The 16,670-nt window shown below is 41.8% G+C and overlaps 1 protein-coding gene across 3 annotated transcripts in view; it reads left to right on the forward strand.

Annotated features, from left to right (window-relative positions):
• EML1 (EMAP like 1) overlaps positions 1-16,670 on the forward strand; it is a 206,038-nt gene that overhangs the window by 130,553 nt on the left and 58,815 nt on the right. For 2 of the 3 annotated variants that reach the window (XM_054448798.2, XM_054448797.2), the window contains exons 4-5: positions 7,746-7,802; positions 11,296-11,430. In XM_054448798.2, the coding sequence (XP_054304773.1) occupies positions 7,746-7,802; positions 11,296-11,430 (192 nt within the window). The remainder of the gene's footprint in view (positions 1-7,745; positions 7,803-11,295; positions 11,431-16,670) is intronic. The other variant, XM_054448799.2, reaches the window with a different exon arrangement.

Consider the following 16,670-nt stretch of genomic DNA (forward strand, 5'->3'; position numbering starts at 1 on the left):
TCTGCACATCTGTCCTTATGGCCAATACCCTACCATCTTGATTACTATTGCTTTTTAGTATGTTTTAAAATCAGGAAATGGGAGGCCCGCAACTGTATTCTTCTTTTTTGTGATTGTTTTGGCTATTTAGGGTCCCTTGATATTCCATGTGAATTTTAGGATAGTTTTTTTCTATTTCTGCAAAAAATGCCTTTGGGATTTTGATAGAGATTGCATTAAATCTGCATATCACTTTGAGTAGTATGGACATTTTAGCAATATTAAGTCTTCCAATCCATAAACATAGGATGTCTTTCTCTTTTTTTTTGTATTTTCTTTTAGCAAAGTTTTGTAGTTCTCAGTGTATAAGTCTTCTAACTCCTTGGTTAAAGTTATTCCTAAGTATTTTATCCTTTTTGATGCTTCAGTAAATAGAATTAATTTCTTAACTTCCTTTTCAGCTTGGTCATTGTTATTATATAGAAATGCATCTGATTTTTGTGTGTTGGTTTTGTATCCTGAAACTTTGTTGAAATTACGTATTAGTCCTCACAGTTTTTTTCTGGAATCTTTAGGGTTTTCTAAATATAAGATTCTGTCATCTGTAGACAGATAGTTTTACTTTGGATCCTTTCCTATTTGGATGCCTTTCATTTCTTTCTCTTGTCTGATTGCTCTGGGTAGGACTTTGAGTACTGTGTTGAATAATAGTGGCAAGAGTGGGTATCTTGCCTTCTTCCTGATTTTAGAGGAAAAGCTTTCAGTCTTTTACCATTGAGTATTATTTGAGCTACGGCCACTCAAATATGGCGTTTATTACATTGAGGTAATTTCCTTCTATTCCTAGTTTGTTGTGTTTTTTATCATGAAAGGGCGTTGAATTTTGTCAAATGCTTTTCCTGCATCAATTGAAATGATCATGTGGTTTTTGTCCTTTATTCTGTGAATATTGTATCACATTGATTGATTTTTATGTGTTGAATCATTCTTGCATTCCAAATATAAATCCCAATTTGTCATGGTATATAATCCATTTAATGTGCTGTTGTTTTCAGTTTACTAGTATTTTGTTGAGGATTTTTTCATCAACAATTCATCAGGGATATTGGTTTTCTTTTCTTGTGTCTTTGTCTGGTTTTGGTATTAGAATAATGCTGGCCTCATGCAATGATTTGGAAGTGTTCCCTGCTCCTCAATTCTTTGGAAGAGTTTAAGGAGGATTGGAATTTATCCTTTTTTAAATGTTTGATAGAATTCTCCGCTGAAGCTATCGGGTCCTGGGCTTTTCTTTGTTGGGAGGTTTTTGATTACTGCTTCAATCTCCTTTTACTAGTTCTAGGTCTGTTCATATGTTTCGCTTCTTTACGATTCAGTCCTGGTGGGCTGTGTGTTTCTAGGACTTATTCATTTGCTCTAGGTCACCCAATTTGCTGGCATATGCTTGTTCACGGTGGTCTCTTATAGTCCTTCTCGTTTTTGTTATATCAGTTGTAATGTCCTTTCGTTTCTAATTTTAGTTATTTAAATTTTCTCTCTTTCTTTGTTAGTCTAGCTAAGGGTTTTTCAATTTTGTTGATCTTTTTTAAAAAAAACCAATTCTTGGTTTCGTCGATTTTTTTCCTATTGTTTTTCTATTCTCCACTTCATTTATCTCTGCTCTGATCTTTATTATTTCCTTCGTTCTGCCAACTTTTGGTTTTATCTTCTTTTTCTAGTTCCTTGAAGTATAAAGTTAGGAGGCTGATGTGAGATCTGTCTTCTTTTTATGAAAACTTTGATCACTATAGACTTCCCTCTTAGTACCCCTTTCACTGCCTCCTGTAAGTTTTAGTATGTTGTGTTTTCATATGTCTCCAGATATTTTAAAAATTTCTTTGTGATTTCTTCTTTGACCATTGATTAAGAGTGAGTTGTTTAATTTAAAGATTGACTTTTTATTGTAGCAAATACATGCATGCCTCATTTTATTGTGTCTGTCTTTATTGTGCTTTACAGATACCACATTTTTTTTACAAATTGGTGGTGGTGGCAACCCTGTGTTGAGTAAATCTATCAGCATCGTTTTTCCAACATGTACCCACTTCATGTCACATTTTGGTAATTCTCGCAACATTACAACTTTTTTGTTATCATTATGTCTGGTATGGTGATCAGTGATCTTTGCTGTTAATACTGTAATTGTTTTGGGGCACCAAAAACAGCACCCATAGAAGGTGGCAAACTTAATCCATAAATGTGGTTTGTGTCCTGACTCCTCTGCCCATTGTTTCCCCATCTCTTTCCCTCTCCATCGGCCTCCCTTTTCCCTGAGACACAACAATATTGAAATAAGCCATTTAGTAACCCTGTAATGGCCTCTAAGTGTTCTAGTGAAGGGAGAGTCATACATTTTTCACTTTAAATCCAAAGCTAGACATGATTCGGCTTAATGAGGAAGGCATGTCAGAAGCCAGGATAGACCATCATGTGGTTTAGATGTTTGTCTCCTCCAAATTTCATGTTGAAGTGTGATCCCCAGTGTTGGAGATGGGCCCTGGAGGAGGTGTTTGGTTCATCAGGGTAGATCCCTCATGAACGTATTGGTGCTGTCTTCACAATAAGTGAGTTCTTGCTCTGAGTTCACTCAAGATCTGGTTGTTTAAAAGAGCATGGCTCCTCCTCCCCACTTGCTCCCTCTCTTGCCGAAGGACATGCCTGCTCCAGTCTTGTCTTCTGCCATGATTGAAAACTCCCTGAGGCCGCACCAGAAGCTGAGCAGATGCCAGTGCCATTCTTCCTGGACAGCTTGCAGAACTGTGAGGCAATTAAACCTCTTTTCTTTTAAATTACCCAGCCTCAGGCATTCCTTTATAGCTGCACAAAACGGACTCGTGCAGGCCTGTTGTGCCAAACAGTTAGCCAAGTTGTAGATGCAAAGAAAATGTTCTTGAAGGAAATTCGAAGTGCTACTCCAATGAACACGTGAATGATAAAAGAAAAAAAATAAATAAAAGCAACATCCTTATTCCTGACAGGGAGAAAGTTTGAGTGGTCAGAATCAAAGATCATACCAGGCACAACATTCCCTTAAGCCAAAGCCTAATACAGAGCAAGGCCTTAACTCTCTTCAATTTTATGAAATCTGAGAGAGGTGAAGAAGCTGTAGAAGAAAAGATTGAAGCCAGCAGAGGTTGGCTCATGAGGTTTAAGGGAAGATGCCCTCTCCATAACATAAAAGTGCAAGGTAAAGCAGCAAGTGCTATTGTAGAAGCTGCTACAGGTTATTCAGAAGACCTAGCTAGCTAAGATAACTGGTGAAAGCAGCTACACTAAACAACACATTTTCAATGTAGACGAAACAGCCTTATATTGGAGGAAGGTGCCATCTAGGACTTTTATATGAGAAGTCAATACCTGACTTCAAAGCTTCAAAGGACGGACTGACTCTTGTTAGGGCCTGATGTGGCTGGTGACTTTAAACTGGAGCCAGTGTTCATTTATCATTCCAAAAATCCTAGGGCCCTTAAGAATGATGCTAAATCTCCTCTGCCTGTGCTCTATAAATGGAAGAAAACCTAGATGACAGCACATCTGTTATAGCAATATGATATACTGAATATTTTTAGCCCATTGTTGAGGCCTACTGCTCAGAAGTAAAAGCTTCCTTTCCAAATATTACCATTCATTTACAGTGTACCTAGTCACCCAGGAGCTCTGATGGAGCGGTACAAGGAAATTAATGTTTTTATGCTGCCTCACAAAACACGCATTCTGCAGCCCTTGGATCAAGGAGTAATTTCAACTGTCAAGTTTTATTATTTAAGAAATACATTCTTTTTCTTTTTTCTTTTTTTTTTTTTTTTTTTGAGACAGTCTTACTCTGTTGCCCAGGCTGGAGTGCAGTGGCGCGATTTTGGCTCACTGCAACCTCCGCCTCCCGGGTTCAAGTGATTCTCTTGCCTCAGCCTCCCAAGTAGCTGGGATTACAGGCGCACACCACCATACCCAGCTAATTTTTTTGTATTTTTAGTAGAGACAGGGTTTTGCCACGTTGGCCAGGATGATCTCGATCTCTTGACCTCATGATCTGCCCTCCTCGGCCTCTCAAAGTGCTGGGATTACAGGCATGAGGCACCACACCTGGCAAGGCTATTGCTGCCATTGATAGTGATTCCTCTAATAGATCTGGGCGATGTCAATTGAAAACCTTCTAGAAAGGATTCAACATTCTAAATGCCTTTAAGAACATTTGTGGGGCCAAGCACAGTGGCTCACACCTGTAATCCCAGCACTTTGGGAAGTCGAGGCAGGAGGATCACTTGAAGCCCGGAGTTTGAGACTGCAGTGAGCCATGATTGTGCTACTGCACTCCAGCCTGGGCAACAGAGCGAGACCCTGTCTCAAAGGAAAAAAAAAAAAGAACATTTATGATTCATGGGAGAAGGCCAAAATCTCAACATGAAGCCCTTATGGATGACTCTGAGGCAATTCAAGACTTCACTGGAGAAAGTCACTGCAAATGTGGTAGAAATAGCAAGAGAACTAGAATTAGAAGTGCAGCCTGAGGATAGGACTGAGTTGCTACAATCTCCTGATAAAACTTTAATGGGCGAGGAATTACTGCCAAAATAGTAGTTTCTTGCGATGGGACCTACTCCGAGAGAAGATGCTGTGAACACTGTTGAAATGACAATAAAGGGTTTAGAGTAGCACACAAACCCTGATGAAGCAGTGGGAGGGTCGTGTGGCTGGAGCGTGGGGAATGTGGCCCAGGCTGTCTGGCTCCAAACCCTATGCGCCTTCCATTGTGCTCGGCTGCTTCCCGAACAGATTTCCAGGTCAGCCCTGACATCTGCTCAGGAAAAACGCTTGATATAATGACTCCTTGCAAATCATCCTTCTCTTATGCCCCATCCTGTCTGTGTACTATTTGTGGGAGCAGGAGCAGCATTCAGGAGTGAGGGTGACTCTCAGCAGAGATTTCTCAGATTGCAAGTCTGATGTTGTTAAGGGGATGCCGGGGCCAAACACCAAGTAAAGAAACAAGTCCTGGCTATGAACAGAGGCCTGGGTCTTACACCCCCACATTTCAGCCGCATGTGAAAGGGCTCCTAGGTGGCAATTACTCTCAGCAATTTTATCTTAGGGAAGAAGGGAGGGAGGAAGGGAGTAAGACAGGAAGGAACAAATGAACACATGAAAAATTATGATTAGTAGCCATCATGTTATATCTAAGTGTGTACGTTTTTGTGTACTAGCATTTAAATGGTAACCCTCCTCCCAGAAACATTCTAAGGCCTCTGTAGACTTTTCCTTATAATTTACAGAATATCCATTTGATTACTCTAATAAGCTATTGTCAGCGTATAGCTGCCAACTAGAAATACATATTTTTCTAGACTGAGTGTCCAAGACTCTGGGTTTTGAGTGAAAGTGTAATGATTCATGTATTTTGGTTCGTTTCTGGCGTTTATGGGCTTCGGTGAATGGGAGTTCCCTTCCATTTGGAAGGTGAAAATAAGAACAGTAGCATCTAATTGCTACTCCGTGGTAAAGTTCCTATAGATCTCTCATTAGGAGAGAATTTTGAAAACAGAAAGAAGCAGGCTGCGCATTCTGAATATTAGGATTAAAATAACTTCCAAGTCATTTCAAATATGTTTACAATCAGGTAGGAATTTTTCTGTAATCAGAGTTCCAAATTAAATGAGTTGGGGCATCTGTGGTGTGTGGATGGGTATATGTTTGTTTTCTTTTCTCCGGGGGTTTTTCAGCCTGGTGCTTAAGAACAAAATCCCCTTTGGAAATAGTCCAGTGCCCAGCGGTTGTGCTTTGTGTTGCCAATTAAGACTTCGATTGAGGGCTTGATTTGGAATCCTTGGGAAAAGCTTTGTTTCCATTAGGCAAAGGAAAAAAGGCAGAAAATCCAGGGAAGACATTGTAGGTCATACCTTGCTCAGTGGGGATGCGGAGGCTGACAATGGAGTAACATTTCTACTGGTTCAAGAAAGAGACAATCACTGTTCTCTGGGCTCATAAGTAGAGCATGACAATAGGCCAAGCTATGTGAACAGAGATCAAAAGAACAAAACTGGTACAAAAAGCGTTATTTAAAAAATGCTCTGTGACAAATGTGAGATAGACTGGTAAATATCTCTTGCTTCCAAACAAACAGCCAATAGTGCTTTGGAAAAATAGTTCCACTTGTTAGAAGCACAGCATTTGTAATTGCACTGAAGTCAGTGCTGGGTACATAGCGTGATTTGAAGAATAGAAAGCCAAAATCTGGCTTCAGTTGATTTTTAAGAATTATTTCTAATCTATTTCTCTATTATTCCGATCCATTGAAACGTAGGTGATAAATCCATGTTTGAGTCTGTTCTCAGTGGCAAAATAGAGGTGAAAGTATTGTCCTGTTAAACAAAGGAAGACCCGCGGGACCTGTCCCGTTATCAGAAGTGATATGGTTCTCCCCACTAGCTCGAGTAGTTGACTTTGTATTGTAGAAAGAAAGACTTATGTATATAGAATTCTCTAAGATTCTCCCAGACCACTAGCCTTCCTGAAAAATGACTTGGATTTTGCCAAAGATCAGTTTTTAGGCAGTGAAAGATATGAGCATTTGTTAATTTAATTACTGAAGTGCGTTATCTCAGTCTGTCAGAATTATCTCGTAATTTGAGGGACAAAAGCCAGGTGGGTCCTTGTCCCTCGTGGACCCTCCAGCACTCAGCATAGCGCACAGTGGATGGTCGATGCCTGGTAAGTGTATGTTGAGCAGCTCACTGCTTTTATCCAGTGTTAGTCGCCCCAGCTGTCAGGACAAATGAAATCATCAGAAAATCTCTGGTCACACATAAGAGCTGCCTGTCAGATTTCTGTTTTGCTTGTAAAAGTTTGGGATACTTTTGCAAAATTTTGGAAAACCAATTTTTGATTCCCAATCACATGATGAAAGAAAACCTAATTGTAGCTTCTTATGCTTAGAATTCTTATTAACCATAAGAAGAAAGACATCTGTTTTTCTTATGGTCACCAGTCTCCCTGCAGAAATTTTATTATGTCTAAAGTGTTAATTGGCACAAATTGTTGAATGCATATGTAATATAATATAAAGAACCATTTATTTTCATAACTTAGAAGGTTGCAGGTTTGGGTGTGCGGGCAGAGAGCAGAAGGGAAAACAAAATAAGTGGTGATGTCCATGCATTTCTACACAAAAAATACTTGCCTTAAGCACTAAAAAATATACTGCATTATTGCACAGTCTCTCACAAGCCAGTACTTCTACCACTTTCAAAATAAAGAGCATTATTTTTCACTCGCCGTCCAGAGAGAACATAGCTTCTTTGATATTCCCTGCTGGTTATTTGAGGAGGCTTCCTGCAGTGAGTGTACAGTATTGCTCTCTCTGGCTGCCCTTGTTACTGCAAATGTCTTGTCTTTAAGCTTCATTTTCTGTCCTTCACTTTGAGTCCTAGTAAATCCTCTTTAATTCATAAGAGGCCTTGGCTCTCAAAAGGAAATGTCTTGTTTTTTATTCTACGTCTGGGACAACAGTAAGATTTTTTTTAAAAGTTTAACATTTTAATGCAAATATGGGAATGACAAATATCTTGGAAGAGTTGTGATGGATTATATCCACGTCTATATATGCGAAGCAAAATGTCTTTCGATTTTGATGTGTGCGTCCTGCAGTTTACTGAAGCTTATCAAAATACTTTTCCACGCTTTTATTAATTGCACTCACGTTTATTCTGCTTTGTTTCTGTGCCTCTTATACGTAGATTAAACAGATCTGTGAGTCTTCTCAATGCTTGCAAACTGAATAGATCGACACCAAGGTGAGGGGAACTTAGATTTACTTTGTCACCATAGCTGTTCCTTCCATTGTTTCCATCTCTGTTTTAACATAGTAGCTTCAAGGTCTTGTCCAGTGCCTACCATTCATCAAGTCGTCAGTCATGTAACTATATTAATCATTAACATTTATTGTTTTTTTTAGATGCTCAACTGATCCTCCAAAACTAGTATACTTTGGCGGTTCATAAATTGCAGATGGTGTTAATTAGGGGCCTAATAGAGAGAACACAGGGTTGAAGTCACCAGCCCCACCAGTTGCTGTAACCCCAGACAAGTTGCTTCACACTCCTGAATTTGGTTCTTCATCTGTAAAATGAAGATAATGATATTGCTGCAGGGGATTTGTGAGGTTTGAATTAAATAATACAGTATATGTAAAAGTCCAGAGTACTCCTTAAACATTAACCGTGGCTGCTGCTGCAGTTTTCATCACTGGCACCCCAATGAACTCTTCCAGCCACCAGGTTGAGTGTTAATTATTAGAAAATTAGTTAGTATTTGCTGTAATTGATGAACAGTTGTGGTTTTTCAGCTCTTTAGGGGTGCTTTACACAGTTCTTTAAGTTGCTATGAACTTGCCGTGAACTCCCACAAGAACGCCCCAGAGGCCGTGCTCTGGGCTCTTCTTGCGGCTGCAAAGTCTCCCAGGGCCCCAGCAGCTGGTCGGGGCAAAGTGTGCATCAGAGCCTTGTACTAAAGACTGGGCGGAGAATAATCCTGCTAAGTCAAATTAGCTTGGTTTGTCGTCATGGGAACATCTTGAACTTGAAGCACAAAGGCTCCTGTAATTTTTAGACTTTAATCCCAAATTTCAGAAATGTAATGCTCTCTTAAAATCTGTAATTTCCTTGTCCCCAAATTGAGCATTCTAAAAACACACATTTTGACCTTAAGGCACACCCTGCTGATTGCAGTTGTAAGATTCTGCACTGTCCAGTCAAGGGTTCCCCAGTTACCAAAAAGACTATGTGGAAAGTGTATTCAGATAATCACCCTGAGAGTGAGGTGATTTTTCAAAGCCAACATACCATGAGGGTTTTTAAAAACCTGCTCGGAGATTACTAACAGCCACTGGAAGTTGCAAAGGAAGGAGGACTGAAAGTTGGGCTAAGGAGGGTGTATAGACAGAGGAGACAGAGAGGGGAAGGAAGGCAGAGAGGAGAGACTCACTGGCTACCAAGAAGGAGAGTGGCCAGCACCAGGCAGGAGCTGCCTAGATGGGAGGCTTGTCATTTACTTATGAGGAGGGAGGACATTGAGCTTCAGTGCAGGAGCAGGGGTCTTGCTGTGTTAAATTCCTCGGCTCCTGCGTGCTCCTTGTTGAGATCTGGTCCCCGTGCACCCTTCACTGAAGCTGTGCCCACTGGAGCCGCCTGAGACTCCCCACTTCCCAGGGCTCACCCCCTCCTCTGTGCAGCACCAGCACATTTACCTAATCCTGCGCTAGCCTCTGCATACCACTCCTCTGGGTCGCTGCTACCTCTGACTCCTGCTGTAGCTTCTCAGCCCACGTCTTTAAATATTAGTTTCCCCAGGGCTCTTCTGTCCTTGGTCACCTCCTCCCTCGGTGATTTCCTCTGCATCCGTGGCTCAGCACCCGCCAGATGGACAGGGCCTGTCCTGAGCTGTCTCGCGTGTTGCAGGCTTGTATTCTCACCCATCCACACCTCCAGCTCCAAGTGTCAAGACTAGAACCACCCAAGTCTGTGCCTGTTCCCAGAGCCCTGGCCCTAGAACAGCCCCCTGCCCACCCCTCCCCTCCTTCTTTTTTGCTTACAGAGCAGGTGCTGCATTAAAGCAGTTTGTGTCTCTTCTGGTGACAGGGTCAGTGTGTGATACTTCCATTTATTTCATCCTTTCATTTAATAAATGTGTACCGAACTTTTGTATGAGGCTCTGCAAAGCATACGAAAATGATAAATGAGATAAGATCTCAAGAAATGCGTGGACTAATGATGAAGATTTTTAAGTATGTACAGAGATACCTATACTAGAGTTATGTGCTCTGTCTTAGTGAGTTTGGGTTGCTATAACAAAGTCCATAGACTGGGAAGCTTATAAACAGCAGAAATACATTTCTCACCATCCTGGAGGCTGGGAGTCCGAGACCAGGGGGGCCAGCATGGTCAGGTTCTGACGAGGGCTGTTTTTCAGGTTGCAGGGGGCCATCTTCTCACATGGTAGAAAAGGGTAAGAGAGCTCTCTGGGCCTCTTCCATAAGGGCACTAATTCCACTCATGAGGGCTCCACCCTGCTGACCTCATCACCTCCCAAAGGCCCCATCCCCTAACACCATCACATTGAGGGTTAGGGTTTCCACACATGAATTTGGGGGATACAAACAGTCCATAGTGTGCTCTAAGAGGGGAACAGTCAGCCTCCACTCCATACCTGGGCTCTGGTTTACCCCTCATGCCTACGAATCCCCTGTGTATAGAGGATCCCTTCTCCTAGAGCAGGCTCTTTCCATCTGTGTCACAACAACACATTCAAGCCATTCATTTGATCTTTCCTGGAATTTCGCAGTCTTCGGGAAGACTTCCCCAGGCTGCCTTCCCAGGCCTCTGAGCACTCTAGTCCCTCTTGTCCTACGAATGAAGTTGGCCACTTACATGGACACCACCTCCAAACAAAGGCATTGTGCAGAGGGTGGAACATTTCTGTCGTTACTCGTGGCATCCTGTTAGCATTTGTCCCACGCCTGCCTTTAGGTCGGATTTCTTCAACAACAGCACTATTGACGTCTGGGGCCAGGTGATACTTTGTGGAGGGAGCCATCCCAGGCCGTGCAGGATTTCTAGCAGCACCCCGGGCCTCCACCCACTACATGCCAGTAGCAGTCCCTCCCCAGCTGTGGCAACAGAAGGATGTCTCCAGACATTGCCAGATGTCTTGGGGGCACCATCCCGCCGGGTTGCACACCACCATCTGGACCAAGCTTGTCCAACCCACGGGCCCATGGGCCGTGTGTGGCTCAGGACAGCTTTGAATGTAGCCCAACACAAATTTGTCAACTTTCTTAATACTCTTTTCTTTTGCAATTTTTTTTTTTTGTTTAATTCGTCAGCTATCGTTAGCATTAGTATATTTTATGTGTGGCCCAAGACAATTCTTCTTCCAGTGTGGCCCAGGGAATCCAAAAGATTGGACACCCCTGGAGAGTGAAGCCTATTCAAGGGCAGGATTGCTTCCCTGGAAGTCCCTGGAGTGCTCTCACACGGTACTGTTGAAGTCTTAATGCCTCAGTTTCTCCATGACTGTGAACTGTGCTAGTGGTCTCATTTACAAAGGCAGAGAGAGAGCAGAGGTGTTATTCTGTGTGACACTCTGAAAAGCTTTTTGATCTCCGTCGCTAGGCCTGTCTTTTGAATAGCCATGTGGAAGTATGACGTTCTATGTATATGTTTGTATGCTTAGCAATAAAATAAAATCACGATACCAAGGAGTTCACTGTCACTTCCATTCCACCCTTAGTAACATCAAGAGGACCAGCTCTTCTGAACGAGTGTCTCCGGGAGGTCGAAGGGAAAGCAATGGGGATTCCAGAGGAAACCGGAATCGCACAGGCTCCACCAGCAGCTCTTCCAGTGGCAAAAAGAACAGTGAAAGGTAAGGACGTCTTATCTCTCGGTTCCTGCTGTTCAAATATGTTAGTACCGCTTGTCCCCAGAGAGGAGTCAGAAGATCCCCTCATATTCCAACAAGCTGGGAGCACTCTTAGAGAAGAAGATCTTCTCCTCAGATATTTGTAGGCACTAATCAAACAGCCATTTGAGGGCAGCTGCCAGGCACAGTTCACACAAACTACTGTCCAGGTGGAAAATTGTCACTCAGATTCCCAGCACTCTCATGTAGACATAAGTAGTTGCTGAGAATTTCTTAGTACCAAGTACCTGGAACTGGGGAAACCATTCTGAATTTCTACCTGAGCACCTTCAATTTCTAGTACACCCTCCTGACCTTTTTAAGTTCATTTTAATGGACTGCTTTAAGTTTGTCAGCAGTATTTTCTGAGACACAGTGGCTGAAAAGTTGAAATTTTATGATTTATCAGAGGCTATGTTTAATATTGATACTAACACCAGAAATGTGAACCATTTTTCTTTATGGCTTCATGAAATACGTGGACTCCAAATTTTGAGTTTTTCTATGAGGTTAGTTTGTAATGGATTATGATAAGTATCAGTGAAACTAATAGTAACGTTTTATTCCTGAATGCTGCTTTTTGGCATTTTAGCAGCTTGTTTTGTGTCTATATAATATATTTATATGTATATAATGTACTTTGTAAAGAAAATCCAGTTTCTCTATGTATTTTTACCTAACATTGTACTTTGTTGTCACTTTTTAAACATTATACTTTAATTTTATTCTCTCTGTTTAGTAAAGCTGAGGAAGGAATTTCAGCTTCAGAGGCTAAGCATTTGTTTTTTTTCCCCAAATGTTCATGTAAGGAGAAGGCTTAGTCATAAAGCAATCGACTCCAACCCACAGGCTGTGAAACTTCCAAGTTTGTAAATCCATGGTGATTCAGTCCTGTAAAGGAAGCTTAAACTCTTTTTCAGTTTTATTCCTAAAAGATGTCTGTTGTAGAAAACATAGAGACACTTCTCACATCTATAGCAGGTCAGGTCCACGGTCAATTAACAATTTAAAAAACTATTAACATGGGTTCTGTCTTCTTCTCATTTAGACTATTAGTACTTCTTATCAGAAGATTATGCTAATGGGGTGATAATACCTTGGAAATGAGGCCAAGTGGTTACAATGGCAACAGAGTGTGAATTAGTGGGAGGTGCAACATAGCCCAAAGCTTCTTTGAATTCAGGGTAAGCTTGGAAGTTGACCTGCAATGTCTAGATCTTGGCAGTTCTTAGAGACTTGGCTCCTCCTCTGCACATCTGATTTTTATTAAGAATTTCCAAAAAGAATCTGCATTGTGTAAACTCCAGATCCATTTTATCTTTAAAATCCTATGGCTTTGGTAAATGTGCTGGGTAAATATTTCCATAGAAGATATTTACAAAGAGATTTTTGAGAAATGCCACAGTAGGAAATTTTGATTTGGAAATGAGGGACTGGGAAGATTTACTAATCATGTTCCCAAACTGATTCAGGCAACTAAACATGTCCATTTAAAAATAAATTCTTTGTCTTGTTAGAACCCAGGCGTGGTTGAGGCAAGCATAGCACAGAGCTGGCTGAGTTTCATGCATCATGCACTGAAGGGGTTTCAGAGACAGTTACTGTGTCTTCTTAGGCAATTGCTGGTCTTGACAGGGACCCATAGGAGTAAGAGCTGCAGTAACTCAGAAAGACGCAGCTAAGACTCGGTAGAAGTGAAGGTTAAGCTGGTAATTCAGTGGCTGCCTGACCCCTTCCCGCCTTTCTTCCTCTGTATTCCCACGTGCGCAGCCCCGTGCTTAGGCTGCCTTGACCCTATCACCAAAGCAGATCTGGAGTCTTGCTGAGAAATGCCACCCTCGAGGATGGGACACGGGGAAGGAAAGGAGTAGGGAGGTGGCCCCCATGTAATTTCTGTTTTTAAACATTACTGCGTTCAGTGGACTCAAGATGGCATGCCTCTTCCCCATCGCTCACTCGACATGTCCATTGTTCCTGCAGGCTGTCCTGCGATTTAAAAGATTGCCCTTGTTGGGTTCCTGTAGGCAGCAAGACATGGTGGAAAGGGCAGAGGCTCTGCAGTAAAAGAAAGATCTGGGCATGTATCCAGTTCTGCCTTAACGTCTCCAAGCCTCAGTTTTTTCCTCTACAAATTAGAGATTTTATACCTAATGCCCTTGAATCTTATATGAGCTAACTTGTAGGAAAATACCCAGCGTAGGGCTTGGCACTCAGTAAATGGTCGTCATCCCTGTGATAGTTCTTATAAAGACAGGCTTGTGTGGAGCAGAGGAAAATAATCAGTGAGATTTTCTACAATTCCTCCCTTTTTATTTTCCTCATATGTAAGATGAAAGTGTTAGATTTTGTCACAATCCGCGTTGCACTTGTGTCTGACGTAGTTGGGGGAAATAAAGTACTGTAAATCCTTGTGATGCTCACAGTTCTTAAATAAGGCATCAGGCGGGAGCTGGTCTGTGGGCTGCTTGTGATCCCAGCCTGCCCGCTGTTCCAGAGCCCCATTCTCTTCCACTCAGGAAGGCTAGTTAGGGTGCACGTGAGTGAGAGTGCTGACATCATAGGGATGGCTTCCACCCTGTGCTGCTTTGTAGAAGAAGCAAATCATTCACACAGGCAGTGTTTTAACTCGCAGCCACGACAGATTATTAGCCATAAAGCTCACAGCTTCTCACACGCCATGTGCAAAGCTGTTGTCAGCACATATGGCACTTAGGCGCAAATTATAAAAAGGCTCCCTTTACTTCAGAAAAACAGTTCCATCTCAGCACCATTTCTCAATAATAATACTTACAGCAGATAGAAAACCATTCTGTATAAATTATACAAATCTTACTATTGAACACAAAATAATAGTGTTTGTGAAGTCCTAAATATTAACCTTTTCTGAGATACTTTATTTTAAAGTAATTACATGTTTTGCTTTCATAAAACTATATTCTTTTTCTTTTTCCTTTTTTTTTTGAGATGGAGTCTCGCTCTGTCACCAGGCTGGAGTGCAGTGGCACAATCTCGGGTCACTGCAACCTCTGCCTCTTGGGTTCGAGAGATTCTCCTGCCTCAGCCTCCCGAGAAGCTGGGACTACAGGTGCGTGCCACCACGCCCAGCTAAGTTTTGTATTTTTAGTAGAGACGGGGTTTCACCACATTGGCCAGGATGGTCTCGATCCCTTGACCTTGTGATCCGCCCACCTCGGCCTCCCAAAGTGCTGGGATTACAGGCGTGAGCCACCGCACCCGGCCAAAACTGTATTCTTTATGATAGTTTCAGTCTTCTTGCTCCCAGGTCTCATTTTCTTTACAAATGGTCACTGGATTCGAGTCTTTCTTGTGATATGGAAGACCTTTATCTTAGAATGTTTAACTTTTTCAAATACTTTGTAACAAGCCACAAAATTTTAACAGCATTTAATCTTTGCACCAACAAAACCTCTATTGAAAACAAAAGCAATATATGGTAATATCTTACTTTATGTATTATTGATGATAAATGAACGTTAATAATTACATAGTGATTCATGTCATCATGAAATACTACATTTAAATAGGGAATTGACAATAACATTGTGATGGAAGGCTTGTAAAATGTATCCAGTGAACTAATCTGCTGGAGATATTTTTCAATTAAAAAAGTATTTTATACCCGATAGAAAATTGGCTGCTTATTAAGAAGCACAGTTCATGTTAGATGTTGCTAGATTGATAAAGCATTTCAATTATCAAACTGGTTCCCCTTTTGTAAGTCTTAGGGGAATGAGCTATGTCAGCTCTATAAGCAAGACACTGTTTCAGCTTTACCGAAAGTTGTTGAAATGAGTTGATTTTGTTAGAATAAGGATGTTTCAGTCATGTGCTAGACACTTTGTTGTCACATACGTATAAATCAGGGGTGTCCCTGGACTTTGGCTTCCCTGGACTTTCGGCTTCCCCAGATTAAAAGAATTGTCTTGGGCCACACACAAAATACCCGAACATTAATGATAGCTGATGAGCCAAAAAAAAAAAAAAAAAAAAAAAATTGCCAAAAAAATCTCATGTTTTAAGAAAGTTTATGAATTTGTGTTGGGCCACATTCAAAGTCATCCTGGGCCGCATGTGGCCTGTGGGCTGTGGGTTGGAGAAGTTTGATATAAACTGCCCATCTTTGGAGTCAACAAACATGAAAAAAAAAGCCACCTCAAAATAGTGAAGAAGTTGACATGTTAAGTGTGGTGCCCTTTTGTGTTGTGCCCCCTCAACCCCAGGATCAGACAGCCCCGTAGCACAGCTGTCAAGTCAAGAACCACTGGGCTGGACACCTTGAGCACCTGTCCTTTCTAAAGCTCTAGCATTTGGTGACTATTTCACCTCAGGGCTCTTCAGGGCGCAAAGTTGTTTTTCCTTTACGACAGCATCAATGCTGCCGTCAGCTCAACAGTACTCCTTGGCTGGGGCTCTGGGCCCTTCATCCACCAGCTCTTTATTCCCTTTTGTGCCCTGACACGCATGCCTCTCCAACACATTGCTCACTTTTCCCCAGCAAGACTCTTTTCCTTTTTTGAGGCCATTTATTTATTATACAAGTAACTTGTTTTAGAACATCTGGGCCGGGTGTGGTGGCCCACTCCTGTAATCCTAGCACTTCAGCAGGCCAAGGCGGGTGGATCGTTTGAGCCTGGGAGTTCAAGACCAGCCTGGACAACATGGCAAGACCCCATCTCTACAAGAATTATAAAAATTAGCTGGGCATGTTGGCGCATACCTGTAGTCCCACCTGCTTGAGAAGCTGAGATGGGAGGATTGCTCAAGGTTGGGAGGTTGTGACTACAGTGAGCCGTGATCACACCACTGTACTCCTGACTGGGCAATGGGAATGAGACGCTTTCTCAAAAAAAAAAAAATCTAGATGCACAAAAAAGAAGAAACAAAAATCACCTGCAGTCTCACCACTCAGCAAACTCACAGCCAACAGTCATTACATTTCCACATGGACTTTTATTTGCAGGGTGCTGTATGAGTGTAGTGTATAATTTTGACATAATGCCATTCTTGTGCATACTTTGTGATCCCTTCTTCATTTGCTAGATGAGCATGTCTTTGTGTGAATAAATACACTCTTGCAATGTTATTTTAGATGTGGTTCATCATGTTTCCAGCCCGAAGTACTTTCGTTGGACATGTAAGTACCAAACAGGTTTCACTAATCCACTCAGACCAGGCCACCATCT

The sequence above is a fragment of the Pongo pygmaeus genome, chromosome 15, assembly GCF_028885625.2.
Source record: "Pongo pygmaeus isolate AG05252 chromosome 15, NHGRI_mPonPyg2-v2.0_pri, whole genome shotgun sequence".
Classification (NCBI taxonomy): Eukaryota; Metazoa; Chordata; class Mammalia; order Primates; family Hominidae; genus Pongo; species Pongo pygmaeus.